Raw genomic sequence first — 27,092 nt, 5'->3', positions numbered from 1 at the left:
TAGGGCTTTTCCCTCTCTGGAAGTGGTGTGTAAAGCAGCCATGTGGAAATCCGCACACTCATTTACCAGACATTATAGAATAGATACTTTGGCCTCGGCCGATGCGGCTTTTGGCAGAAGGGTCTTACAGCACGCCCTGTAGATGGGGAAGTGGATGGACCCGCCCTGGAGGATACTGCTGTCTTATGTCCCAGGAGTAAGGAGTCTGGAGGACTGCCCCACTCCTGGACCACCGGAGAACGGAAGATTTGTCTCCACTTACCGTGAAGCTTCCTTCTCGGTGGTCCAGAGTGGGGCAGTCCTACCCACCCGATTTTAGGGTTCGACTTCCTCCATCAGCAGGGGTGCTGTTGGCCACTGGCAGTTCTGTGCGGTGTAGGGTACATGGTGTTTTCCCACTGTTGGTTTGAGGGGATTACAGTTGCATGGCATACCTGAGAAATTTTTGTTCTTAGTACAGTTCTTGGGGGCATGTTTAACCCCCTGTTGGGGGTGAGTTGGTTGTTGCTTGTTCCTTTCAGTATAGGGGAACGGAGGCTTGGAGTATGACTGGGAAGCAGGAGCACAAGCCCCTCCCCTCCGTGACCAAAAGAGTCTGCCGGCCCTGCTTTACGGAGGAGAGGAGCTGTTACCCAGGAGTAAGGAGTCTGGAGGACTGCCCCACTCTGGACCACCGAGAAGGAAGCTTCACGGTAAGTGGAGACAAATCTTCCGTTCCCAGTCACCAGCTGATTGGTAATTAACAAGGTTCTGGCTTATGACACCGCTAGAAAACTTTCATAGAACAGTTCCCCTATCAGCCCCGGGAAATGTCAGCGTACACGTTTGCCGTTGGAGGCAGCGGAGTGGGGAACGGCTTCATTATCTCCACCATAAGCAAGAGAGGTTATTTCAGGTTTGAATCCTCCTAAGCTGGACTCCTGCGCAGAAACAGAACCTTTCCCCCAGCCAGCATGCCGAATTAGCCTTGGTGGCCTTGCGGTTGGGATTTAACCCCGCGCTCGGCAGCAGTGCCGTCTGTGGGCCAAACTAGACGTGAGGGCACCCTCGTGGCCGCCACTAGGAAACCACCACCATTTCAAAGTCATTTTAAAATGCCGCTAGGGCCGTCGGGCCCACAGAGGAGTGGACTGGGGCACTCTTGCTCCCCACCCACTCTCAGTTTGGTGTAGTGGTTAGGAGCGCAGGCTCTATAATCTCGGGGGAATGGGTTTGATTCTCCACTCCTCCAGATGGAGCTGCGGGTGTGACCTTGGGTCAGTGACTTTAAAATGGCAGTGTCCGCATGGTGGCCAAGAGGACGCCATTCCTCCTAGTTTATCCGTGATTTGACATTTGCAAAATATTGTGTGTCGAAATAACTCTTTCTTCAAAGTCGAAAGATAACACTTTTCTCTTCCAACTTTTAAACAAGATTATTTTGACATACGTTGGGGAAGGGCCATGGCTTGGTGGTAGAGCCTCTGCTCGGCATGCAGAAGATCCCCTTGGCGATCCCCCGAGGGTCCAGTTAAAAGGACCAATCAGTAGGGGATGGGAAAAACTTCTGCCCGAGACCTTGGAGAGCAACTGCCAGTTTGAGCAGACAATCCTGACCTACACCAGTTTGGTGTAGTGGTTAAGTGCGTGGACCCTAATCTGGGAGAACCGGGTTTGATCCCCAACTCCTCCACTTGCAGCTGCTGGATGACCTTGGGCAAGCCACAGTTCTGTCAAGGGCTGTTCTCTCAGGGACAGTTCTGGAAAGAGCTCTCTCAGCCCCCACTTACCTCACAGGGTGTCTGTTGTGGGGAGGGGAAGGGAAAGGAGACTCCAAGTGAACGGTGGGGTACAAATCTAATCTCCTTTTCTTCTTCTTCTCTTCTTGATGGACCACGAGTCGTGATTCAGTATAGGGCAGCTTCATGCTCCTGCAGGGCTGGTGTTTTGTTTTGCTGATTCACAGGCAGCTTAGAGACAAACAAGTTTCAGGCAATAAGATTTTGAGAGTCAAAGCTTGGATTGGATAAAGATGGAGCAGAGTCCATCAGTGGCTATGAGCCACAAGGTATAGATGAAACACTTTGTCTGGGGCAGTGATGCTCTGTATTCTTGGTGCTTGGGGGGGGGGTCAACAGTGGGAGGGCTTCTGGGGTTCTGGACCCACTGGTGGACCTCCGGATGGCACCCGGTATTTTTGGCCACTGTGTGACACAGAGTGTTGGCCTGGATGGGCCCTTGGCCTGATCCATCATGGCTTCTCTTGTGTTCTTATGTAAAGCTCCTTTCATCTGAGATGGATTGCTGTAGCTCTCTTCAGCATCTCTCAAAGCAGCAACGTTTGAGGCCGAAACTCTCACTTCCCCTGAGTGGCGACCTGTGTGCACAGCCCGCTTGGCCAAGGCACCGCTAACTTTATTTAATTCAAACTTTTTGCCCTCATAACCCAGAGGTGATTTTTTTTTTTGGGGGGGGGGTTTAAGTTTGCCTTATTTCCATGTGGAGCTCTGTCTTGTCATCAAATAGCAGCAATTTCTTCCTCGGTCAGTCAGATATCTCCTTTAAAAAAGGGGAAAGGATGGTTGCTAATATTGGCACTTTATGGATTGGGAAGTAATGAAATGGCCATTAATCATGGGCTGCCGGTGCCTGGTAGTTTAGCCTCATTTACAATCTGTCAGTTCTGTTGTGATCCTTTGCCGACTTACCAGCGTAGTTTTCAAGCCGCTGGAGTCCTTCTTGCCACTAGGTGGCAGTAGCAGCACAGCAGCGGCTTCGCTCTTCCAAGCCGCTGCCTTCAATCTCCATCTTTCCTCTCCCGTCTTGGTTTTTTTTTTTTTTTTTGGAGGGAGGGGGGACTGTAAGCCATAATTTATTAGAGCTATGAATCCTGGTTACTTTTAGAGGTGAAATGGCTTGAGCGTCCCAATTTATCTTCTTCAGAAATTCCCAAGTAATTGACATTTCCGGGGGGTTTTTGGTTTTATTGAAGGCAAGGCACGGAAACGAAAAGTCGTTTCCCCCCTCATTCCGGAATAAAGATCTCTCGGTTTGCGAGTGAAAAATGACTTTTGAAAGAGAGAACCAATTTGGAAAAGGCAAGAGATTGAGATGGCTGTAGTTGAAAGTGCTGTGAAGTCGCAGATCTGACTTACGGGCGACCCCGTACGGTTTTCAAGGCGAGAGATGCTCAGAGGTGGCTTTGCCATGGCCGGCCTCCATGTCACGAACCTGGACTTCCTTGGAGGTCTCCCATCCAAACACTAACCAGGGCCAACCCTGCTTAGCTTCCAAGATCTGATCAGATCAGGCCAGCCTGGGCTATCAGGGTCAGGGCGAGATTAAGGTCGGGTTCCTGAAACAGTATGAAAGGTCTCCCCCCTCCCATTTTACAAATCTGTGTGTGTGCACATATCTCTTTGTGTGCCACCTTGAATATCTGATAAGAGGTAGCCTGCTAGAACGTCCCCTATGCTTTGGTTTCACTGTGTTCGGTTCCTACATGATGTCAGCAAGCTGCCAAATTTCTTTTCTGTTGATTGTACCATATATGCACTTGCTTGCTTTCGTTTTCATATGTAGACCTGTTGATGCGCTTAATTGCTTAGCTGCTGGAACGTCCATATCTCTCAAGGCCACAGGTGGTTGCTGCTGGATAGTTGCTTGGGTGATCTCACGAAGGGCCGTGGGAAGGAGATAGATTATGCCGCCTAGAAGCGTTTGCTCCCAGGCCCGATGGCGCGCGCGGGAAGTCCCGCAATTGGGCCTTAGCTGTTTGAATGTACTATAACCTGTCATGCTCGTTGCCCTCCCCTCATTCCTAACAGTGATCCTGTACATGCACCTATAGCTTCAAATAAAGTAAAACCTTCCTGCAAGAGTACTTGATGCTGTGGGGAAGCCTGACACATGAATGCTATGTCTCCTTTCTGGTTCCACCGTTCCCTTTCCCGACTCTGTTTTGTCTCCAGCTCAAGGACCTCACGCTTTCTTTCTTTATTTGTGTCCTGTCCTCCATCCCAGTGGGGATCCACAGCCGCTTATATTGTTCTCTCCTCCTCTGTTTTATTCTCACAGCAACCCTGTGAGGTAGGTTAGGTTGAGAGGGTGCGACTGGCCCAAGTTCACCCAGCACGCTTCCACGGCATGAGTAGGGATTCGAACCCGGGCCTCCCAGATACTAGCCTGACATTCTTAACACTAATAGAAGCAGTGAAAACCAAGAAGGGATCACAGGTACCCATATAGGAAATGCAACAAACAAGCAAACACTGTAATATAAATGACAAAAACATCTAGTAAGAATCATTTATATCGTTTTTATCACACTGTTTGCTTGTTTGTTGCATTTTTAACCACCACACCACACTGGCACCTTGAAGGAAGCTCTCTAATCTTTTGGCATTTACAACACGAGCTGCTGTTTGTACCCCTCCTTGCTGGTGTCCCATACAAACTGCGTCTGCCCCCCCATTTTTTCGGAAATAACCGGAAAAGTCATTTTAGAGCTAAGCCTTCTTGGAATTGGAAATACTTGTTAGAGGTCTGAGAGATTTTTTGGCTTTGCACCATTGCCAGGTGAGTCACGGCTCTGTCACTTGGCCAGTGCCCAAATGTTCCCGGGGGGGGGGGGGCGTGAAGGCCTGCTTTCAATAGAGGTTCTTCATGCTGCTTTTAGTAGAGTTTTTCTTTTTTTAAAAAAGGACATGCACTTCAAACACAGGAGGACTGGTTGAAATCCATGCCTGGGAATACTCGGTGCAGAGCCACAGTTTGGGCAAACGCAGATGTGCTTTGGATGGCTTCTCTGTGCTACAGTTTAAATGGCTGCAAATGTTACAGCTTCGCCGAGAGAACCCTGAGCAGGATTTTAGAATCCTGGTAGAGATGGATTGATTTTTATTTATTTCAAATGCGCTTTCCCTCACCCTTTCCCCCCCCCCCCTCATAAAGGGACTCAGAGCAGCTTACAATAAAATTCATAATTTCCCAGGAAAACTACTGGGTTTTTTCCAGGCTTTCTTTAGGCATTAGGACAGTTGGAACCATTTACAGTTGTGGGTAAAGTATGCTCTGTGTGGGTGAGAGAGAGAGAGAGAGAGAGAGAGAAAGTGCCATCAAGTTGCAGCCGGAAGTGGTCCAAGACAAGAGATGCTCAGAGGTGCTTTGCCATTGACTCCCTCTGTGTGGTGACCCTGGACTCCCTCGGTGGTCTCCCATCCAAGTCCTAACCACCTGCTTAGCTTCCAAGCTCTGAGGAGATTGGCCTAGCCAGGTCAGCCAGGTCAGGAGGACCAAATATGCTTTGGTATTCTCCAATGCTCTCCTTCCCCCCCCCCCCAGTTGGTTTTTAGGGAGTTTATTTGTTCGGACAAACTCCAATCTAGATTCTTTTTAAAAAGTGGCTGATGGAAAATTTCGGTCAGTCTTACGACTACTAAAAAAGTATTCAGAACCGAAAAAGGTTAGTCAAGAAAAGAAGAGGGCCAACTCTAAAAATCCAGTTATAAAACATACAAGACCAAGACCGTTGGGGGCGGTGTGTGTGGCCTTATGACACATTTCCGGTGATGTCAGGAGGTGTGGCCTTATGACACACTTCCGGTGATGTCAGGGGGTGTGGCATATGCTAATGAGTTATGCTAATGAGTTCCCCTAGCTCTTTTTCTACGAAATGACCCCTGGATAGACCTAACGCGTTTCGGCCTTTACAGGCCTTGCTCAGAGGTCTAATACAGACAGAACATGTTGGCTGATATTGAAAAATACATACAATCATACATATATGGACTAAAGACCAGAAACCAATTGTTCCAAAGTTTAACCACTGGGCAAAGAAAAGAAATACAAAAATACAAATGAAGCCTCCAGTGTAATCACCTATCCAGTAGTACTTCTCTCTGGTCAACTGTATATTCTTCTGAGACTGTCAGCCAAATGTTCCCAATAAAATGTTCCTTAGGTTAAAAGCAGTCGAGACCGACTCTTTGCCACCCCATGGACCACGTCACGCTAGGCCCTCCCGTCTTCTGTCATGCTCCGGAGTTTGCTCAATTACATGTTCGTTGCATCGATGACACTGTCTAACCATCTCATCCTTTGCCATCCCCGTCTTCTTTGACCTTCAGTCTTTCCCAGCATCAGGGTCTTCTCCAGTGAGTGCTCCCTTCTCATTTGGTGGCCAAAGTATTTGAGCTTCAGTTTCATTATCTGGCCTTCCAGGGAACAGTCAGGGTTGATTTCTTTTAGGATTGACTGATTCGATCTCCTTGCAGTCCAAGGGACCCTCAAGAGTATTCTCCAGCACCATAATTCGAAAGCATCTATTCTTCAGTGCTCGGCCCTCCTTATAGTCCAACTCTCGCAGCCTTGCATTACTACTGATGTATGCATAAGTCCTGACTTTTTTTTTTTAAAAAAACCCATTTTTAGTTAATTGCAAATTTCTTTGTAATCAGTCAAAACATAAGAATAGTCACTCTGGGTCATAGCAGTAGTCCATCAAGTCGAGCATTGTGTTCCCCCAAAGTGGATGCCGTGTGGAACCATCCAAAGCCGCCTACTGACAGCTCCCCTGCTGTCTGATCATCAGGGAGATTCCCGCCTCAGAACCCCAATCTCTCTCATTCAGCTACAACAGCTAATAGCTTGCAGTAGATCTTCATTTCCTCCGTAAATTGGAAAACCCATCCAAAGATCTTGCGGCAGTGAGTTCCGCAAGTCAAGTTTTGAGCCTTGCAGACCTAGGTTTTGGGAAGTCACAAGCGCTGGGATCCGGGACAGACACTCCTGCCTCTGACCGGGATAATCCCTTGAGCATGCCTTCTTCTCTTTTATGTCCTTTAACTGGACTACCCGAGGTCTGCAAAGCGTTCACTTCTCAACTTAGGCCTCTTTGTGGCTCTGCCGACCAAGCAAAACGGATGCTTATGTTCACGGAGAAACGATTTTCCCTTGACTTCTGGTAATTTCTCAACACTTAGCTCAGTTAGAATATGTGTACAGAGCGGTCCATTACTGTCTGCAAACTTCACCCTGGTCTCAACACAGATACAATTCTGTTGTGTGAATGCCATGCCTCTGTCATATTTCACAATAATCTCAGAGAAGATGTGAATGTTTCTGTTTCGACCAAAGCAATATGCCTTTTTTGCTTATATCAGTTAAGGTAAAGGTAAAGGTTTCCCTTGCTCAAAAGCCAGTCGAATCCGACTCGGGGGCAGTGCTCATCTCCGTTTCCAAGCCAAAGAGCCAGCGCTGTCTGAAGACATCTCCGTGGTCATGTGGCCAGCATGACTTGACGCCAAGGCGCACAGAACGCTGTTACCTTCCCACCGAAGTAGTACCTATTTATCTACTTGCAATTTCTTGCTTTCGAACTGCTTGGTTGGCAGGAGCTGGGGCCAGAGACGGGAGCTTACTCCGTCATGCGGCACTCGGGTCTCGAACTGCCAAACTACCAACCTTCCAGTCTGCAGTTCAGCATCTTAACCCCTGAGCCACCGCAGTTAGATTGCATATTTATTCAGGCTTTATTTACTTCATTTGTACCCTGCTTTTCTCTCCAACGGGGACCCAAAGCGACTCACATCATTCTCCTCTCCTCCATTTTACCCTTACAACAACCCTGTGAGGTAGGTTAGGCTGAGAATGTGTGACTGGCCCAAGGTCATGTAGCAAGCTTTCATAGCAAAACGGGGATTTGAACCCGACACCCTTCCCCCCTCTTTTTAATTTAATATTTTATAAACAATACATATAATACATACTACTAACTTTACAAATTATCAGGACAAGTGAACAAACAACAAATCCACAGAAACGAAGCAATACCAAATGTCACATCTTATCCATTTTACACAATTATACTAAAATTAAAGATTTTAAGTTATTCGCAACCACTTCAAGTCACGTCAGTACTCTAATACAATGGACCAAATGTCAACAAAATCTGAACAAGATTTATGAGATTCGTATTGATTTTCTTGATAAGTAATCTTGTCCGTTATATACATTTCCCATAACGTTTCGATGCCACAAGTCAAGTGTTGGTGCATTTGAACTTTTCCAGTTTGTGGCTATTGATGTTTTAGCTATTAAAAGGGTCCCGACACTCTTAACGACTACACCACACTGGCTTTTCTTTATGAGAAGTACAAATCATTTCTTCCATGGTGATCTTAAGCTTTTTAATTAGCTAATTCAAGTTACCATTGTGTAAAACTGGTCCATTCCATATCTGTCTTCCAGAAATTTGTCCAATCACTAGCGAGCATCACCTCTTCTTGTGGCAATGAGTCCCATAAGTTACTTGCATGCACTATTTCCTTTTGTTTGTCCTGAGTCCATCTGCTTCCAGTCCAGTCTTTTATGAGTACCCTGAGTTGTAGCATTATGGGAGTGGGAAAAGGAGAAAACAATCTTTCTGCCCACAAAGTTCAGAGTTTTTATAAACTTTTATCAAGTCCTCTTAGTTATTCTTTTAAAAGCCTCGGATGCTTAGGAGTTTCCTCACAGGGAAGGATCTTCACTCTCTGGGTCTTGCTAGATGGCCTTGCCCAGCTGTAGGGATATCCTTCTTGAGAGAGGGTGACCAGATCTGTATTTTGTATTGCAGATATATTTTTTGAAAAGTTATTTACATTAGTTATAATTCACCATTCTCAAGGCGGATTACGCAATTCTCAAGGCGGGCGGATTACACAGTGTAAGTCAGTACAATCAAGAGGATGGGAATCCAGTTAGTAATGCGATGGGATTTGAACTGCAGAAATCTGGAATCAAGCAAAAATCTGAACAGAGCAGAAAGAAAACACTGTATTAAGCAACACAAAAACTACATAGTATGATCCTACTTACAGCAACAGACGGTATGAACAGTACACAGTAGTATAGTTCCCAGTCCCTAACCCGTTACCCAAGCATCTTTCTGAACCATTTTGTTACAGTAGAGCCCTGTTGTTGTTGCTGTCAAGTCACAACTGAGTTACAGCCAACCCCGTAGGGTTTTCAAGGCAAGAGACGTTCAGAGGTGGTTGGTCACTGCCTGACACTGCCACCACCCTGGCATTCCTTGGTGGTCTCCCATCCAAATACTAACGAGGGCCGACCCTGCTTAGTTTCCGAGAGCTGATGAGATCAGGCTAGCCTGGGCTATCCAAGCCAGGGCAGAGCCCGATTAGCTGTGTAAGAAAGCTGTCCCGAATAATTCAGTTTTACACAAAAACATGGCCCAAGGTCACACGGTAGGGTTGAATCCAGTCAGTTTTTCCATTCAGCCTGCCCAGTCCTGTCCCCCCCCCCCAATACCACCACCTTCATCCCACGTGGCTTTTATCCGTGCAGGTCCCATGATCTTCATCACAGCAGCTTCTGGTAGTCAAAGGGGACCCCCTCATTCCTTTCTCACCAGCCAAAAAGCTGGATCCAGCCCAGAGAATTTCGTGGCTCGTTGAAACTGTGAGCTTATAGCTCCCCCAGTCCTTAGCCCACAGTTCCATATACTAGTTCCAGTTATCTAGCACAATTCAGTGGGCTATTCCATTGCTGGGCTGCTGTAACGCAAGCCTAGATGGAACAGAGAAGTTTGCATTTGAACAGTGTGTGCACACACATAAGGAGCTGCGGTGGCTCAAGTGGTTAAGACGCTGAACTGCAGGCTGTGGAAGGTCAGTAGTTCAGCAGTTCAAGACCCGGGTTGCCACATGACGGAGTGAGCTCCCGTCTCTAGTTCCAGCTCCTGCCAACCTAGCAGTTTGAAAGCAAGAAATTGCAAGTAGGTAAATAGGTACCCCTTCAGTGGGACGGTAACAGCGTTCCGTGCGCCTTGGTGTTTAGTCATGCTGGCCATATGACCACGGAAACATCTTCGGACAGCGCTGGCTCTTCGGCTTTGAAACGGAGATGAGCACCGCAACCCTAGAGTCGGATTTGACTGGCTTTCGAGCAAGGGAACCTTTACCTTTACCTATGCACACACATGAGCACATAATATCCACAGCTCAACTATAAGCAGTAGCTGGACGGAGCAAGCATATTACTCCCCTCTGCAGACGCTCCATTGGCTGCCTATTTGTTACTCAGCTCTCTTTAAGGTACTGGTTCTCATGTACAAAGCCCTTCATTGCCTCGGCCCCTCTTATTTGCTCGACCACCTCTCTCTCTCTCTCTCTCTCTCTCTCTCTCTCTCTCTCTCTCTCTCTCTCTCTCTCTCTCTGGGCTCTGCCATGACAACTTCGCTCCTGCCAGCGGGGACTTCTGCAGATGTCCACCTACAAATGGGCAGAATCAGCAACTTGCCCGTACACTTGCTTTGTGGCTCCCACCTTGTGGAACGGCCTACCCGAGGAGGTCAGGAAAGGTCCCGCTCTCCCGGCCTTCTGCAAACTCTGCAAAACTGAACTATTCAAGAGGGCTTTTCTGGGTGGGGAGCAGGGCTGCACTGTACAAAATGGTTCGCAAACTTACTTGAATGAACGATTGGGACTTGTGGTCCATAGTGCTGGGTATAGCTTATTGTAAGTAAGATCCTATACCGCTTAATGCAGAGGTGTCCAACTCATTTGCTATGAGGGCCAGAACTGACAGAAATGTCAGTTTGTCAGGCTGGGCCTTGTGAGCTGTAAAATGTAACGCCAGGTCCTGGAGATATAAACTTTATAAAGGACACAGGCAAACCCAATTAAGCAGTTGATTCCTAGCAGTGAAACAATTGCTTTACTGGGGAACTCACAAAAGCCTGGCTCTCCCAGATCCCCCACCCCCCGTTCTCATCCCTCCTGCAACCCCTTTTCCCTCACATGCTGAGAATAGCACCAGTTGCTCGCGGGCTGGATAAGAGCCCTGGATGGGCTGCTTCTGGCCCGCAGGCCATATGTTTGACACCCCTGGCCTAATGTGTCAGGTTAACCCTTATAAGAACATAAGAGAAGCCAATGTTGGATCAGGGCAAAGGCCCATCTAGTCCAACACTCTGTCACACAGTGGCCAAAAAGACCAGGTGCCATCAGGAGGTCCAGCAGTGGGGCCAGGACAGTAGAAGCCCCCCACACACACTGTTGCCCTCCTTCCAAGCACCAAGAATACAGAGCATCACTTGCCCCAGACTGAGAGTTCCTATCTATACCTTCTGGCTAATAGCCACTGATGGACCTCTGCTCCATATGTTTATCTAATTCCCTCTTGAAGCCGCCCATGCTTGTAGCCGCCACCACTTCCTGTGGCAGTGAATTCCATGTGTTAATCACTCTTTGGGTGAAGAAGTTTCTCCTTTTATCCGTTCTAACCCGACTGCTCAGCAATTTCATTGAGTGCCCACGAGTTCTTGTATTGTGAGAAAGGGAGAAAAGTACTTCTTTCTCTACCTGCTCTGTCCCATGAATAATCTTGTAAATCTCGATCATGTCACCCCTCAGCCATTGTTTCTCCAAGCTAAAGAGCCCCAAGCGCTTTAAAAATGTTCCAACCCTTTGATCATTCTAGTTGCCCTTTTCTGCACGTTTTCCAATGCTGTAATCTCCTTTCTGAGGTGTGGTGACCAGAACTGTACACTGTACTCCAAATGCTGTGCTTCAGTTTCTTTCTGGTGGTTCCAGAGACTTCCAAAACCCTAACGCACTGACTGTCAAATGCCCCCTTTTTGTTGATTGTGCTGACTCACTGTGTGCGATCCGCCTTGAGTCCCTGGGAGAAAGGCTGATTATAACTAACATAAATAAAGAAAAAATACACCCGTATCATTGTCTGAAGGAACCACATCCCATGTGTCTGGGTGCTGGCTTTCCTCTACCCCAAAGCAATAATCTTATTCTTAGGTGCCCGCGTGCAGTTTTTAGGCACCCGAGCGACCCTATTCTTGGGATTTCTGAAAGCCTCAGGTCACATCTCTCTCGTCTCTCAAGCCCTCTTGCGAATAAGGCTTGTGGGGAAAAGGCCGACGCCGCAGTGACTAATCTTGGAAAGGGAAGTTTAGAGCCGCAGCCAGAGGAAGAAGCACAGATGGATTTAAAGCCTCCAGTAAAATCCATAAATTCCACCCAGCCGTCTCAGGCTTGTGATGCATCTGCGACGTGTGGCCCATGCAGAGCCCTCAAAGTGATTAGTATATCACCCAAATGTTCTCCCTTTAAAAGGGGAGGGGAAAAAATCCTGCCAGAGATTCATCCGTCAGGCTGTCTCCCAGCTTTCTGTTCTCGTCTCCTAACAGCAGTGGCTCGCAGCTCCCAGACAAGGGTCATAAACTTACTCAAGATTTACTCGGTCCATCTTGCCTCATCCTGCTGCGTCGGACACTTTAAGGCAGCCTGAGATGGTCGGCGCTGAGTTCGGGAAGCAGAGCCCCCCCCCCCCCCCCGGTTCTTTTTTGCTCTCGGATCTTTTTGACTCCTGGAGCTCGGGTTTCCCATGGAGAGGATGGCCTTTCGCAGTAGTTGAGAGCCTTATTATTTTGAGCTGGGAGCGGCAGACTCTTGAGCCGCTCAGATTTGAAAGCAGGCGCCATTTGTTCTTTGCTCAGCCGCAGCCGCCCCTCGGTAGCTTCCGTTTCCCGAGCTTTCGGTCTGTGTTCTCTGTGGCCTCTGCAGAACAGGGCCTTGATCTATAAAGAGAAGCTGGGTCCAGAAAAGAGTTGTAGGCAATAGGCTTGAAGCATGGTTGCCCCTAGGGCAGGTGTGTAGCTTGGAAGAAGGCAAAACAAGCAGACTTTTTGAAGAGAAGCGCTCGTGTTGGATGAGTTTTCTGTGGCAGGACAGCAGAAATGGCCGAGAAACGGTCAAAATATATTACAGAAACCTATATAACCCTAATGAAACAGCTGCCCTTTAACAGATAAGCAAGAATAGATACTAATAGATAACCAAGGTACTGGTAAGTTTCTACTAATTCGGGGAGGGGCCGTGGCTCAGCGGCAGAGCATCTGCTTGCCATGCAGAAGGTCCTCGGTTCAATCCCCGGCATCTCCCATTTAACGGATCCAGTAGTGGTGGTGGACAGTGCTGTCAGGCTGACGTCTGGCGAACCCCGTAGGGTTTCCAAGGCCAGAGCCGTTCAGAAGTGGTTTGCCATTGCCTGCTTCTGCGTCATGGCCCTGGACTTCCTTGGCGGTCTCCCATCCAGATACTAACCGGAGCTGACCCTGCTTAACATCCGAGATCCAATGAGATCAGGCTGGCCTGGGCTATCCAGGTGAGGACCAGTGTTCCCTCTAAGCTGAGTTAGTGTGAGCTAGCTCACGGTTTTTTAGCCTCCGGCTCACATATATTTGTCTTCGCTCAGGAAGGAGGGCTCCAGAGCAAACTAATGTATGCGGCAGCCAAATCGCTCGCTCACAACTTTAAAGCCCGTAGCTCACAAAGTAGAATTTTTGCTCACAGGGCTCCACAGCTTAGAGGGAGCATTGGTGAGGACCCAGTTAGTAGGTGGTCTGGAAGACCCCAGCCTGAGACCCTGGAGAGCCACTGCCGGTCTGATGACCTTGACGGACCAGGGTGTGTGTGTCTAATTTAGTGTAAGGCGGCTTCATATGGGCAGTAGGAGCCCGTTCGCGGGGAGGGCGGGGTATAAATATAATTAATTAAATAAGTAAATCATAAGAAATTTTACAAGACCAAACACACTGCAACTGAACAGCATTCTTCAGGGGTCTCTAACACATCCAAAGGGCCAGGGATATAAACCCGATATCAATATTAGCCGCTTCAAGGTCCCACTGTAGATCAGGGTTTTTTCTGTTTCCTTGTGCCGTTGCCAGGGAGGCCGGGGGCGACCAAAGGCGTGCCTGGTTACCTCTTTGGGACTTGCCATATAGCTGTGATGTTAAGACGGAATTGTTTGCCTGCCCCGGGGAAGCTGGCTGCTGGAGTTTCCCATTCAGGGACTAGAGCCCCTCTTGTCCAACAGGGGAGCCCACCCCGAAGCTGTCAATCACTCCTGCAGTTTACTCTTGCAAGCCAGCGCCGAAATGTCATCTCCTCTGCCTGGGTGATTTCTGTGCAACGTTAGGCAAACGAAGCAGCTGCAGGGAGAGGACAAGAACTGCCTGTTCACTGTGCTGCACGTAGAGATAGTAATGTGTCTGTGTGTGTGTGGTTTATCTTTTTGAATGCTCCCTTAGGTAACAGAGCTTCCCGCAGCTAGAAAGCTAGCACAGCAGGTGGACGGCTGGCTTGGAACGGCTGTCCTGGATAGGCTGGTTTTCTGCTTGTAGGGGTCTTTTTCCGAAAAGTAGAGCATCCCAAAGTAGACTGCCCCCTACCTGTAGTTCAGAGCAGTGCGCTTCGTTCTGCCAGCTCATTGTGCTGTGATGTAGGAGACCCAGTTTATACCCACTGAGTCACATGGCTGGGTCGTGCAGCAGGCGAGCTGGCGGGAGAGTGATTCGGGCCAACTGTAATCAGAGCTCCCTCTAAGCTGTGGAGTCTCGTGAGCAAAAATTCTACTTTGTGAGCTGCCGGCAGTGTTCCCTCTAAACTGAGTTAGTGTGAGCTAGCTCACAGTTTTTTAGCCTCCAGCTCACACATTTTTGTTTTAGCTCAGGAGAGGTGGCTCCAGAGCAAACTAATTTATGCAGTAGCCAAATGGCTCGCTCACAACTTTAATGCCAGGAGCTCACAAAGTAGAGGTTTTGCTCACAAGACTCCACAGCTTAGAGGGAACATTGGCTGCCAGCATTAAAGTTGTGAGCAAGTGATTTGGCTGCTGCATAGATTAGTTTGCTCTGGAGCCCTCCTTCCTGAGCTAAGACAAAAAGGTGTGAGCCGGGAGCTAGCTCACACTGACTCAGTTTAGAGGTAACACTGACTGTAATCCCATAGGATTAAAGAACGTGGGATTTAGAATCCCGGGTGCTAAAAGACCAGACTTGAGAGCCAGTGTGGTGTAGTGGGTAAAGTGCTGGACTAGGATCCTGACGCCCCCAGGTCAAATCCCCACTTGTGCCGTGGAGCCGGTTGGGGGCTCTTTGGCCAGTCTGTTGCCCCAGAAGGTTGGACCAGAACCAACAGGCTGAAATTAAATCAGAAGAGTTTTCGGCTAAACATGAGGAAGAACTTCCTGACAGAGTGGTTCCTCAGTGGAACAGGCCTCCTTGGGAGGTGGTGGGCTCTCCTTCTTTGGAGGTTTTCAAGCAGAGGCTAGATGGCCATCTGACAGCAATGCTGATTCTGTGGACTTAGGCAGATCACGAGAAGGGAGGGCAGGAAGGGTTGCCTCTGTGCTTAGATCTCGTGGCCCTTTCTTACACGCCCAGGGAAATGCTGATCGCCACTTTGGGGGGTCAGGAAGCAAGTTTTCTCCAGGCCAGTTTGGCCGGGGATCCTGGAGGTTTTTTGTTCTCTTCTGGGCATGGGGCAGGGGTCTCTGGAGGTGTGGGGGGAGGTATTTGTGAATTTCCTGCATTGTGCAGGGGGTTGGACTACATAACCCTGGAGGTCCCTTCCAGCTCTATGATTCTATGATACCCAGATATCCGAACAGCAAATCTTTGATCTGCTAACAGTCAATCAGAAAGTGTTGTATGTGGTACCGGGAGAGTGTTTCCCAGTGCCGAGAGAGAACTGATAACCGGCTTCTCTCTCAGGTCATCCGGGTTGTTCTCATGGATGTTCGCACCCTTTGTTTACAGCAGGCTGACCTCACCCGCAGAGAACAGCTTCACAGCCCATGTCATGCAATGGGAGGGAAGGTAGCATAGTACTGCCCAGAGGTCCCCAACATGGTGCCCATGGGCCCGCCAACACCTTTCATGGCACTCACCCAGTGTTTTTTTTTCGGAAATGGGTAGGGCCAGGTGTGTTTTCTCCAGCAAGGCTGCTAATTGGCTTTGCAGATTTTTAAAAAATTTGCTCTGGCAGCAGCTGCCACCGCAGCACAAAGGTTTTCACTGCTTGACCGAAGGTCAGCTGTGGAAGCCATTCTCTGTCAGAATCCCAAAGGTGCCTACAGGCTCAGAAAGGTTGGGGATCCCTGTTATAGCCTGATCTTGTCAGATCGTGGAAGCAAAGCAAGGTCGGTACTTGGACGGGAGGCCACCGAGGAAGGCTCTGCAGAGGAAGGCAAGGGCAAACCACCCCTGCTTCTCACTTGCCTTGAAAGCCCCTTTGCTGGGGTCTCTATAAGTCAGCGGCAACTTAACAGGATATTTCACATGTGCATGTCACACAGCCTCTTGGCTACTTGTTCTAGCGTCCGGACGCTTTCCCACGAGTGCTTTCAGGGTCGGCTGTCTCCCTTGCCACTGCACTGGGTGTCTCGAGGGAACCAGGGAGCCCAGAGCAGGCTGTTCTTTGCTGCACGGGTGTGCTTAATTGTAATTTTTCTTTCATCCGGCAGGTCAAATGCAAAAGCCTTTTGAAGACGCCTCGTTTGCGCTGAGGACCGGGGAGATGAGCGGACCAGTATTCACGGATTCAGGGATCCATATCATCTTGCGCACGGAGTGAAAAGTGCCTTGGCAACACGCTTGAAAAGGAAAAGGGTGGTGGGGAAAAAAAATACAGGAGCAAGAGAACCTCGATTCCATCCCTGTACGCCCTCTCTATCCCCCAACAAACTTCATATCTAGCTTTTGTTTTATCATTATTTTTCCCCCCCCCCCCCATATCTCAGTCCCTTCCTTGGCACCTCGGTGCAGTGTTACCCCATCACCACCACCCATAGAGATGCATGGTTAGCTGAGGCCGAAAAACACAATCGAAACAAAGAGACAGTAGCCTCTTTCATAGGCTCAGTAAGGGAGGATGTTTTTAAGGGGAAAAAAATAAATCCACAGCCGCTTGAGTTTGATCTTGACAATTCCTCCCATTCAGGAGACGCGTCTGTGCTACAGGGTTCATACTTCAATGCTTTCGCTCCACGTCCAGCTTAAAATAGAGTTATTTATTACGGGGGCTCCACAGATAGTGGGAAAACTTAGCTCTCGGGGTTTTAGATAGAATAAAAATCGCGCGCCCCCCTCCAGTGTCCCTCTTTCTTTTGGTTTTTTTTAAAAAAAAGGTAATAAAGGCCCCTCCCCAAACCTCCCACCTCCCACATTTGCTTTTCCAACTGGCTGATCACTGATAAATTGCTCTTGGGTGCTTTAACAAGAGCAATTCTTCTGCAGTGTAGCCCAGCGGATTCCCTTCCAAATGAGTACCTGACAATTTTCCTGCACCTTGACGGAGCCATGATCCTGTACATAGGGAATCTGCTGCCCGTGAGGGCTTTCCCATTTGCTTCTGTACAGGAGAGGGATATCCATGGGGGGGGGGGAGGCGCAGCCCCCTCCACTGAATGGGGAAGCCCTGCGTGTACAGGAATTCAGTATGTGCACCAGACTGTGTCCAAACGGAGTTATTTTTTTTCACCTGCCAAGTATTGGCTTCTCATCAGGGTTCGCATTGACCCTGAACTTGTCAATGCCTTTTGAAAGGATGCGCAAAAGGGGGGTAACCGTCAGTATCCTTTTCCACACTGGTACCTCCCCTCTTCCCCGCCTCAAGGGTAAAAAAGAAAATTTACCCCTGTAAAAATTAACCTTAGGATGAATTGTGCATTTAACCATTTCCTGTGCGTGGTTCTTGTCGTCAAAAGTGCCCATCCCAAGGGAGGGCTGTTAGCTGTAGGTTTTGTTTTGTTTTTCCGGAAAGGCAGGTCATGATCCATGCGTGGTTTGAAAAAAGGTAACAGCATTGTAAAGTCACTGGTTCCCCCACCCCCCAGTTATGCTTGCATTGCTTTCTGTTTACTAAAATAAATAAGATTCCCACCAAGTTCTTCACTATGGTCTGCAAGCAAGCTTTGTGTATATATATGTATAGAGAGAGTGTTCCAGTTCTCTTATGCAAGGAAAATAAAAAAAGAACTCCTCGCCAATTAAATATCGCCAGTGTTCTGAGATTGATTTATTTTTTCCCCATATTCTGTGTCTTACTCCTAGACTGTACATAGGGTGCTCTGTTGTGTATCGTTTCATCTACAAAGCTTTGTCCTCCAAGGGAAAATGGTATGAACAGGACTCTTTATTTTCATTTCTAGTCCGCCTTTCTCACTGGGACACAAGGTGGACTACGGGTGCAATAGAAGTATTTAGTCAATCCGTAAGCCGATTACAAAAAGTAACATTTGAATGATAATATTTGAAAACTTAACAGCAAAGATCCGTCGTCAAATAAAACTATTCGGTCGTTCAGCAAGCGGATTTTATGCGTGTGTGTGTAAAGCGTTGTCAGATCACAGCCGACTTCTGGCAGCCCCAGCAAAAGGGGCTTTCAAGACGAGCGAGAAGCAGAAGTGGTTTGCCATCGCTTTCCTCCGCAGCCTTCCCTGAAGGTTGACCCTGCTTAGCTTCCGAGATCTCATGAGACTGGGCTATGCTCCGCTGCTTTCCCTCCCTGCAAGCGGATGACAGAATTATTAATTTGAGTCTTAAACGGTAAAGATTCCTAGGAAAGCAACCTGATGCACCCGGGCTGGCATTGAAGGACTTGAAGGAGAAGCACGGTATCCTTCACAGGTTCCCCCCCCCCTCCACGAACTGATCCATTACATCCAATGCTCCCTCTAAGCTGCGGAGTCTTGTGAGCAAAAATTCTACTTTGTGAGCTGCTGGCATTAAAGTGGTGAGCGAGCGATTCGGCTGCTGCATCAATTTGTTTGCCCCGGAGCCCATCCTTCCTGAGCTGAGACAAAAACGCGTGATCCGGAGGATAAAAAACTGTGAGCCGGCTCACACCAACTCAGCTTAGAGGGAACACTGATTACCTCTCAGCCCTACTCTACAAGAATGGCCTCCTGAGCAATTCCGATTTACACCTTTTGAAAAAGGACAGAAGCACGGTGGCCTTCCTAGCAGCCTCTGGCAGACTGTTCCATAGTGCAGGAGCCACCGTAGAGAACACAGATGAACAGGCAGTTGCCGATTTCCCCTGTTTGCAGAGTGGCTCCTTGGGTAGAGTTTGCCAGGGTGGTGCAGTGGTCAAGAGCAGTGGACTCTGATCCGGAGAACCGGGTTTGATTCCCCCCTCCTCCTTCACCCGAAGCCTGCTGGGTGGCCTTGGGCCTGTCACAGTTCCCTCAGGACTCTCTCAGCCCCACCTACCTCACAAGGTGCCTGTTGTGGGGAGAGGAAGGGAAGGCGATCATAAGCCACTTTGAGACTCCTCAGGGTAGAGAACAGTGGGGTAGAAAAGCCTTCTCTGTGGTTGTAAATGCTCCCTCTAAGCTGCGGAGTCCTGTGGGCAAAAATCCTTCTTTGTGAGCTACTGGCATTAAAGTTGTGAGGGAGCGATTTGGCTACTGCATAAATCAGCTTGCTCTGGAGTCATCCTTCATGAGCTGAGACAAAAATGTGTGAGCCGGAGGCTAAAGACCCATGAGCTGACTCACACTAAGGGGAACACTGGTTGTAAGGCAGCACTGCGCTGCCTTAAGCGACCGAGCAGCATACGGCCCACCCGGGTTCTTGGCCCACCTTATGCCTGGCAACCCCTCTTATTTCCTGGCAGGTTTATTAAGCCCAAGGCATCTGTATTCTCATCTGTATTCACCCTGGGGAGTGAAAAGTTATGCAGGCAGGCACTGACAACAATGGGCAGGAGAAGCAAAGGGTACAAGAGTTGGGATTGAGAGGTATATTAAATTAGGAAGTGATCAAGTCCAGGCCTGTGCCTCAGTGACACTCAGCCCTGCCCCCCCCCCCCGCTCCACTGAGTCACATAATCCAGCCAAGAGACGGCTGTAACCTGAGAGCCCCAACAAATGAAGGGGGTCTGGCTTTGGAGGCCGATTTCGGAATTTTCAAGTGACTTAAATTTGATCAGATTTGACATTTGCAATTTATGCATCATTCTATTTGATCATGAACAAACTGCAGAAGGAATCAATTTTTTCTGTCCCTTATGCTTTTTTTTTTTAATTAATCTCTGGCGGATAGGAGAGGCGCACATGCCTCCTGTAACCGTGGAAGGGGGGGTATGCTCAAGGGGCGGATTAGGTCTGCCTCGGTCGCTAGTTGATTTTGTAGCCCGCAGCGAGATTCCGTGAACCCCAAAGTCTTCATGCAACGGGGCAGCAGTTTGTTCTGGATGACTTTAGTCGGGCCTAATTCAGATATCGATGCACACTTAAGAAGCCCTAGGCATCTAGTTGGCTTTCCTATATCAGATCATTTAACTCCCGGCTGGAGGTACTCCTCAATAATGTTTCAGGCTCATTAAGGGCATAGTACAACAAGTAAATACTGTTAGAGAACCTCTGCTTTCATTTAACCTTTCATTAAGACATCATTGCTTCTTAACTTTGACTAATCCAACAAAACATTATGCCGTCCATCACTGTTACAATAGATAATTAAAGGAGAGCAGTTACATGAGTCCACAAAAGTTTCTTACCCCCAAAGATAAGCAGGTCACAAGCAAGGAGCCCCTTCTGAGAAGAAGCTCTTGATCAGTTCGATTTCCCATATTTATAAGATTTTTAACAATAGCTAACTGTCCCTCTTGAGATAGGAACACATTCTTTTTTTAATCTTAACATCTATTTAAAATTAGCGTTTATAAGTTTCTCGTACATATGAATGTCTTTTCATCCTCAACCAACACACCCATCTTTGTACAGTATCTCTGCTTCTGTGAAGCTGGTCATTTCTGCCATTTTTAGACGCTTTCTGCACCTGGGTCTCAACACATCTGATATCTATTGGTATGAGCTAGGCAGCTTATGTTACTCCTTTGTTTCTTGTCCCTCTCCAAAGCTATTCTATTTGGAGTCTCTGAACTCCTTTTTTGGCGTGCTTCATTGAGCGGCCAGGCTACCTCTGTTTCTGTGCACAGAGACATTTCCTATGATATTTTCGATCCAATCCAGCAACTGTTCCCCTGTATATCTGGCCATATCCGTGGCAGGTTGCTTAAAAAATTCTAGAACAAAATTGGAATCCAGTGGCACCTTTAAGATCAACAGAGTTTTATTCAAGGTATAAACTTTTGTGTGCATGCACTGTATCTGAAGAAGTGTGCATGCGCATGAAAGCTTGTACCTTGAATAAAACTCTGTTGGTCTTAAAGGTGCCCCACTGGACTCCGACTTTGTTCTTCTGCTTCAGACCAACACGGCTCTATCCATCTTTAAAAATACTAATTTTTTCCCATTGTCTGGTTCAGGGAATCAAGATCCCAGGTCCATATACTTGTACTAAGATGATGATGAAGAAGAGGAGATTGGATTTATATCCCGCCCTTCACTCGGAGTCTCAGAGTGGTTTACAATCTCCTTTCCCTTCCCCTCCCCACAACAGACATCCTGTGAGGGAGGTGGGGCTGAGAGAGCTCTCTCTAGAACCGCCCGTGAGAGAACAGCTCTGACAGAACTTGTCACTGACCCCAGGTCACACCAGCAGCTGCATGTGGAGAAGCGGGGAATCAAACCCGGTTCTCCCAGATTAGAGTCCATGCTCCTAACCACTACACAAAACTGGCTTTCTGAATTCCCGCAGAGGTGCTCAAACGTTGAGCCCTTTTTGAGCCACGGCACACAATCTGGGTTCTCTTTGGGATCACTTGGTATGGCTGCATGGCACGCATCAGGGCTATTTTTCGGCAGGAACGCACAGGAACGGAGTTCTGGCTGGCTCCCGAGTTGGCCACGCCCAGCACGAACTCATTAGCATAATAGGCCACGCCCAACAGCAGAAACTCATTAGGATTGGCTACATTCGGGCTGTGTGGCCTAACATGCAAAGGAGTTCCTGCTCCAAAAAAGCCCTGGGTTTTGACAACAAACAAGGTAAACAGAATAAGAAGCAAAAGGTGGGTGTGGCTGGATGACCACACTTCTGGTAACATGGGGGTGTGGCCTAATATGCGAATGTGTCTGCTGTTGGGCATGGTCTATTATGCTAATGAGTTCCTGCTGGGCTTTTTCTACAAAAAGAGCCCTGGCACGCATGTATTTAGAAATGAAACTTCTGCAAGGGGGGAAAAAAAATCCAGGTTTAAAGTTTGCCACGGGAAATCTGATTTCCCAAGAACTAGCTATTTGAAGAAACTTAACTTGCTAGGCAAAGGGGGGCAATCAGAAATGGAAATCTACGACAGAGAGGTCCCACGACTAGCAGCATCGTTTTGTTTCAGAGGCTGGCCATGTTGGTCTGAATTGGAACATCTAAATTCGAGTCCAGCAGCACCTTAGAGGCTTTCAGAGTATAAGCTTTCGTACTCTGAACATCTTGATGGTCCCTAAGGCGCCACTGGACTTGAATCTAGCACTATTGTGGTTGCTGTATGTTTTGTTGGCAAATGTTCCTGGTAGATTAAGGAAATGGCTGTATACCTCTGCGCAGGTGAGCTTGAGAGAAGGAAGGGAAAGGACCGAGGAAGACAAAAGGGGTGTTTCTGGAATGATGGTTCTGTACCGGAGCTGCGGTGGCTCAAGTGGTTAAGACGCTGAACTGCAGGCTGTGGAAGGTCGGTAGTTCAGCAGTTTGAGACCCAAGTGCCGCAAGACGGAGTGAGCTCCCGTCTCTAGTTGCAGCTCCTACCAACCTAGCAGTTCGAAAGCAAGAAAGTGCAAGTAGATAAACAGGGACCACTTCGGTGGGAAGGTAACAGCGTTCCGTGCGCCTTGGCATCTAGTCATGCCGGCCACATGACCACGGAAACGTCTTCGGACAGCGCTGGCTCTTCGGCTTTGAAACGGAGATGAGCACCGCAACCCTAGAGTCGGACTCGACTGGCTTTCGAGCAAGGGAACTTTTACTTTTTACTCGAATAAAGGTGTGGCTAAATGAAGGACTAACATTTAAGAACGGCTTAACATTCACATCCCTAAGAAGTTTCATAAGACAAGCCACAAAGGTCACTAAAGAAACAGATGTCCTTATTTCACAGTCAGGCTTTTAAATGTCTTCACTCCATGGAGGCCTCACTCTCCACACTTCAGTGACTGAACCAGAGCTTCCGTTTTAAGTTTTGCAGGTGAGGCCCTGCCTTCCTTACTTTTCTCTGTCCAAAAACTTGGCTCCAGAAGTGTCTTAAGGCAACTGAAACCTAAGGCAAAGATCCAAATAGAATTTTAAAAGAGTGCTGGGAGAGGGCCTCTTCAGCTGGCTCTTCAGCTGCATATGAGGGGGCTCTGTGGCCGGTATGAGGGAAGGGTGAATGGCTGCCACCCGTGGCTTCAATAATGGCTGTTGTTCATGAGGAGAAAGTGGCTGTCAACTGGAGCTCTGTCCAGCCATGAAGAAGAGGAGATTGGATTTATACCCCACCCTTCACTACCCAAAGGAGTCTCAGGGCAACTTACAATCTCCTTCCCCTCCCCACAACCAATGTTCCCTCTAAGCTGTGGAGTCTTGTGAGCAAAAATTCTACTTTGTGAGCTACTGGCATTAAAGTTGTGAGCGAGCAATTTGGCTACTGCATCAATTAGTGTGCTCTGGAGCCCTCCTTCCTGAGCTAAGGCAAAAGTGTGTGAGCCGGAGGCTAAAAAACTGTGAGCCAGCTCACACTAACTCAGCTTAGAGGGACCACTGCCCACAACACACATACACTGTGAGGTAGGTGGGGCTGAGAGAGGTCTCCGGAGAGCTGTCCTTGAGTGAACTGCTCTGAAAGAACTTACAAGTTACCCAAGGTCGCACCAGCAGCTGCATGTGGAGAAGTGGGGAATCAAACCCGGTTCTCCCAGATTATCCGCGTTCCTAACCACTACACGAAACTGGTTCTCTTGGCAGCATCAAACGATGCTCAGTCAGGGGTCCCCAACCTTCTTGAACCTGGTGGCCCATTTGGAATTCTGAAAGGAGATGGTGGGCACCACCCCAAAATGGCCACCACAGGAGGCAGAGCTGAATGACCAGGCATCCCTCCTTACACCTCCCGAGGAGAAAGAAAGTCTGAAGGGAAAACGGAACCACACACTGCCTAAGGAAAGCCGCCATGCTGTCCAGCCTGCCAATGAGAAACCCTTTGAATAAGGGCAGCCCATAACAAGGGGCCTGCCTTACAGTGGCCCCACCCACTTTCTGAAAAGCTCTGCAGGGGCCAAGGAAAGTACTGGCAGGCACCATCTTGTGGAATCTTGCTGTAAGCTGTAGGTGATCTAAAAACGAACAGCTTGCCAGTCCTCCTGTTTTACCAGAGCTGGCCGAAGGATATGCAATGAGTCTATGTTCCAGGCCAGACCTGAATCTAGGGCTCTCACATCCACTTCTCTGTTCCCTGCCTTGAAATGGCTCTCTGGTATTGTTTTTGGGAGCAGGAGGTGGTTCAGAGAGCAGATATCTGAAATATGCAAGTGATCGGTCGCCTATAGTAAAGGAATGTGTTCTGTTTTCACCACAGCAGGATCTCCCATGGGCCAAGTGTGTGTGTGTGGGGGGGAAAGGCAGGAGCATTGGTTGGAAGTTTGTCCCCATGGCAACACCATTGATTTCTTTATTTTTTAAATATGACTCCTGGCTGCAGAGTGACATGCAAGCGAAACTCGAGAGAAGGGAAATTACCACAAATGACTGCAAGGGAAAGCAAGAGGAGAAGAGGGGTGAAGGAAACAGGGGGATGGTCTTGTTAAGAGCAGGCAAGCCCTCTGGTTTTCAGTACTGGTGGGCGGTAAATTCCTAAGGTAAGGGGCAAGCCGGGCGTTCTTAGAACAAGCAGGTTTTCAACTGGATTTCAACTGGGTTCTTCAGCTAGTGCCAGCCAAGAGTCTTACCCAACGGGTACACAAGCTTCCCTCAGTCAAAAGTAGCAGCGAAAGCCTCCAGATGAGTATTGATGCTCTTGTGGGACATACGAGCAAGGTGTCTCCATGAGCCCCCTTGAAATGAATGTATGGAGATGCCTTCTACTGAATTGGACCATTGGTCTATCAAGTTCAGCAATTTCTACTCTGACCAGCAGTGGTCCCACATCCTCTCAGGTACAGGTCTTTCATACTACCTCCTACCTGGCCCCTCTCACTGGAGATGTCTGAGATTGAAACTGGGACTTTCTGCATGCAAAGAGGAGCCTCTGCCACTGAGGCACAGCCCTTCCCAAGAGATCTGCTAGCCTTTAAAGCATCCCATGGACATTTCTCTCTCCCTACTTATGGTTGAAGCTGAGGCAGACCATTGGCCTACCAACAGCTGGGCTTGTCTGTTCTGACTGATCTCTGGCTTTTCTGGCACAAGACTTTCCATATCACCTTCTAGAATCATAGCGTTGGAAGGGGCCCTATAGATCATCTAGTCCGACCCCCTGCCCAATGCAGGACCAGCCTAAAACATCTCTGACAAATATTCATCCAGCGCCGGGGTCATTTCCCACAGGAGCGCACAGGAGCGGAGCTCCGGCAGTAAGGAGCCCAGGGGGCGGGCACATGCAACAAGCTCCACCCCCTGCTCCCAGCAGCCCTCAGTCAGATCAAGAAGCAGCCAGGTAAGTTGCAGAGCCCCCCCTGGCCTTCCCGGTCCAAAACAGTCCAGTGGCACCTTTAAGACCAAGTTTTATTCAGGTAGAAGCTCTCCCTCCTCTGTGAGGACAGATCTGCACATCCCCCCCCCCCAATAGCTAGCAACCCAAAACAGTCTAGTGGAGCCTGAGCGGTGGGTGTTGCCTTCTGACACACTTCCGGTGATGTCAGGGGGTGTGGCATATGCAAATAAGTTATGCTAATGAGCTATGCTAATGAGCTCCTGTACCCTCTTTTTCTACGAAATGACCCCTGATCCAGCCTTTTCTTGAAAGCTGTCAGTGAAGCTTCTGATGGTGGTGGGAAGGGCCATCAAGTCACAGCCTGCCTCTGTGTGGTGACCCTGGACTTCCTTGTGGTCTCCCATCCAAGTACTAACCAGGGCTGACCCTGCTCAGCTTCCGAGATCTGATGAGATCAGGCTAGCCTGTGGCCTCCAAGTGACAGCTGTAACATCCTACCTGATCTTTTTAAACTGGAGAGTCCAGGGACTGAACCCGGGACCTTCTGCATGTCAAGCAGATGCTTGACCCCTGAGCCATCACCCCTCCTTTCTAAGTTAATACTCCTCCACTGGCTTAGAGAGGTGAATTGTGGAGTGGGGTGGGGTGGGGGGAACAGCCATGGGAAAGTATTGCAAGGTTTCCCATGCGGGAAACAGCTGCAATATGTTTCAGAACACCTTTGAATGATAAAAGGTGAACTTTTTCCTAGGCTGTGCTTAGCTGCAGTACACGCTCCAACTGCGATTTGAACTGAGGCATGTTCACCTGTCCCTGCGTCCCCATGAGATCTGTGGGATCCCTAATCGTGAGCATCCCCCCCAAAAAGCAGCCCCCTTCTCAGCAATTACTTTTTGCATTGGGGCCCCAAACCGCCAGCCTTCTCAGCCAGAAAACTGCAAAGACTCAATTGCATCGTGTTCTTTCAAGGCCATCCATTAGTCTGGGTAGGGTTACCAACCTCCAGGTAAGGGCTGGCTGTCTCCCAGAATTAGAGCTGATCTCCAAACTACATAGATTATCTATCATTTATCAATCTATCTATCATCTATATATATATCATCTATCTATCTATCTATCTATCTATCCATCCATCCATCCATCCATCCATCCATCCATCCATCAGTCTATCATCCATCCATCCATTTATTCCACTTTGAGAAAATGCTCTTTTATAGGGTTTCTAGTTCTGGGTTGGGAAATACCTGGAGACTTTGGGGATGGAGCCTGAGGAGGGGCAGAATTTGGGAAGGGGAGGGACTTCAGTGGGGTACCAGGGCTCTTCTTGTAGAAAAAGCCCAGCAGGAACTCATTAGCATAATAGGCCACACCCAACAGCGGGAACTCATTCGCCTATTAGGCCACACCCCTGACAGCACAGCTGATTAGTGCATTAGGCCGCACCCCCACGTTACCAGAAGTGTGGTCATCCAGCCACACCCACCTTTTGCTTCTTATTCTGTTTACCTTGTTTGTTGTCAAAACCCAGGGCTTTTTTGTAGCAGGAACTCCTTTGCATGTTAGGCCACACACCCCTAATGTAGCCAATCCTAATGAGTTTCTGCTGTTGGGTGTGGCCTATTATGCTAATGAGTTCCTGCTGGGTGTGGCCAACTCGGGAGCCAGCCAGAACTCCGTTCCTGTGCGTTCCTGCCCAAAAATAGCCCTGTGGGGTACAATGCC

The 27,092-nt window shown here is 48.5% G+C and overlaps 1 protein-coding gene across 2 annotated transcripts in view; it reads left to right on the top strand.

Moving 5' to 3' along the window:
- PIN1 (peptidylprolyl cis/trans isomerase, NIMA-interacting 1) overlaps positions 1–16,458 on the top strand; it is a 76,443-nt gene extending 59,985 nt beyond the window's left edge. For both annotated transcript variants that reach the window (XM_015427757.1, XM_015427756.1), the window contains exon 4: positions 16,306–16,458. In XM_015427757.1, the coding sequence (XP_015283243.1) occupies positions 16,306–16,415 (110 nt within the window). In that variant the 3' untranslated portion in view covers positions 16,416–16,458. The remainder of the gene's footprint in view (positions 1–16,305) is intronic.
- Positions 16,459–27,092: the final 10,634 nt, after the last annotated feature.

This window comes from Gekko japonicus, unplaced genomic scaffold, assembly GCF_001447785.1.
Source record: "Gekko japonicus isolate JY-2015 unplaced genomic scaffold, Gekko_japonicus_V1.1 scaffold474, whole genome shotgun sequence".
Classification (NCBI taxonomy): Eukaryota; Metazoa; Chordata; class Lepidosauria; order Squamata; family Gekkonidae; genus Gekko; species Gekko japonicus.
Note: the sequence above shows the minus strand (reverse complement) of the source record. Positions and strands in the feature narration are given on the sequence as shown.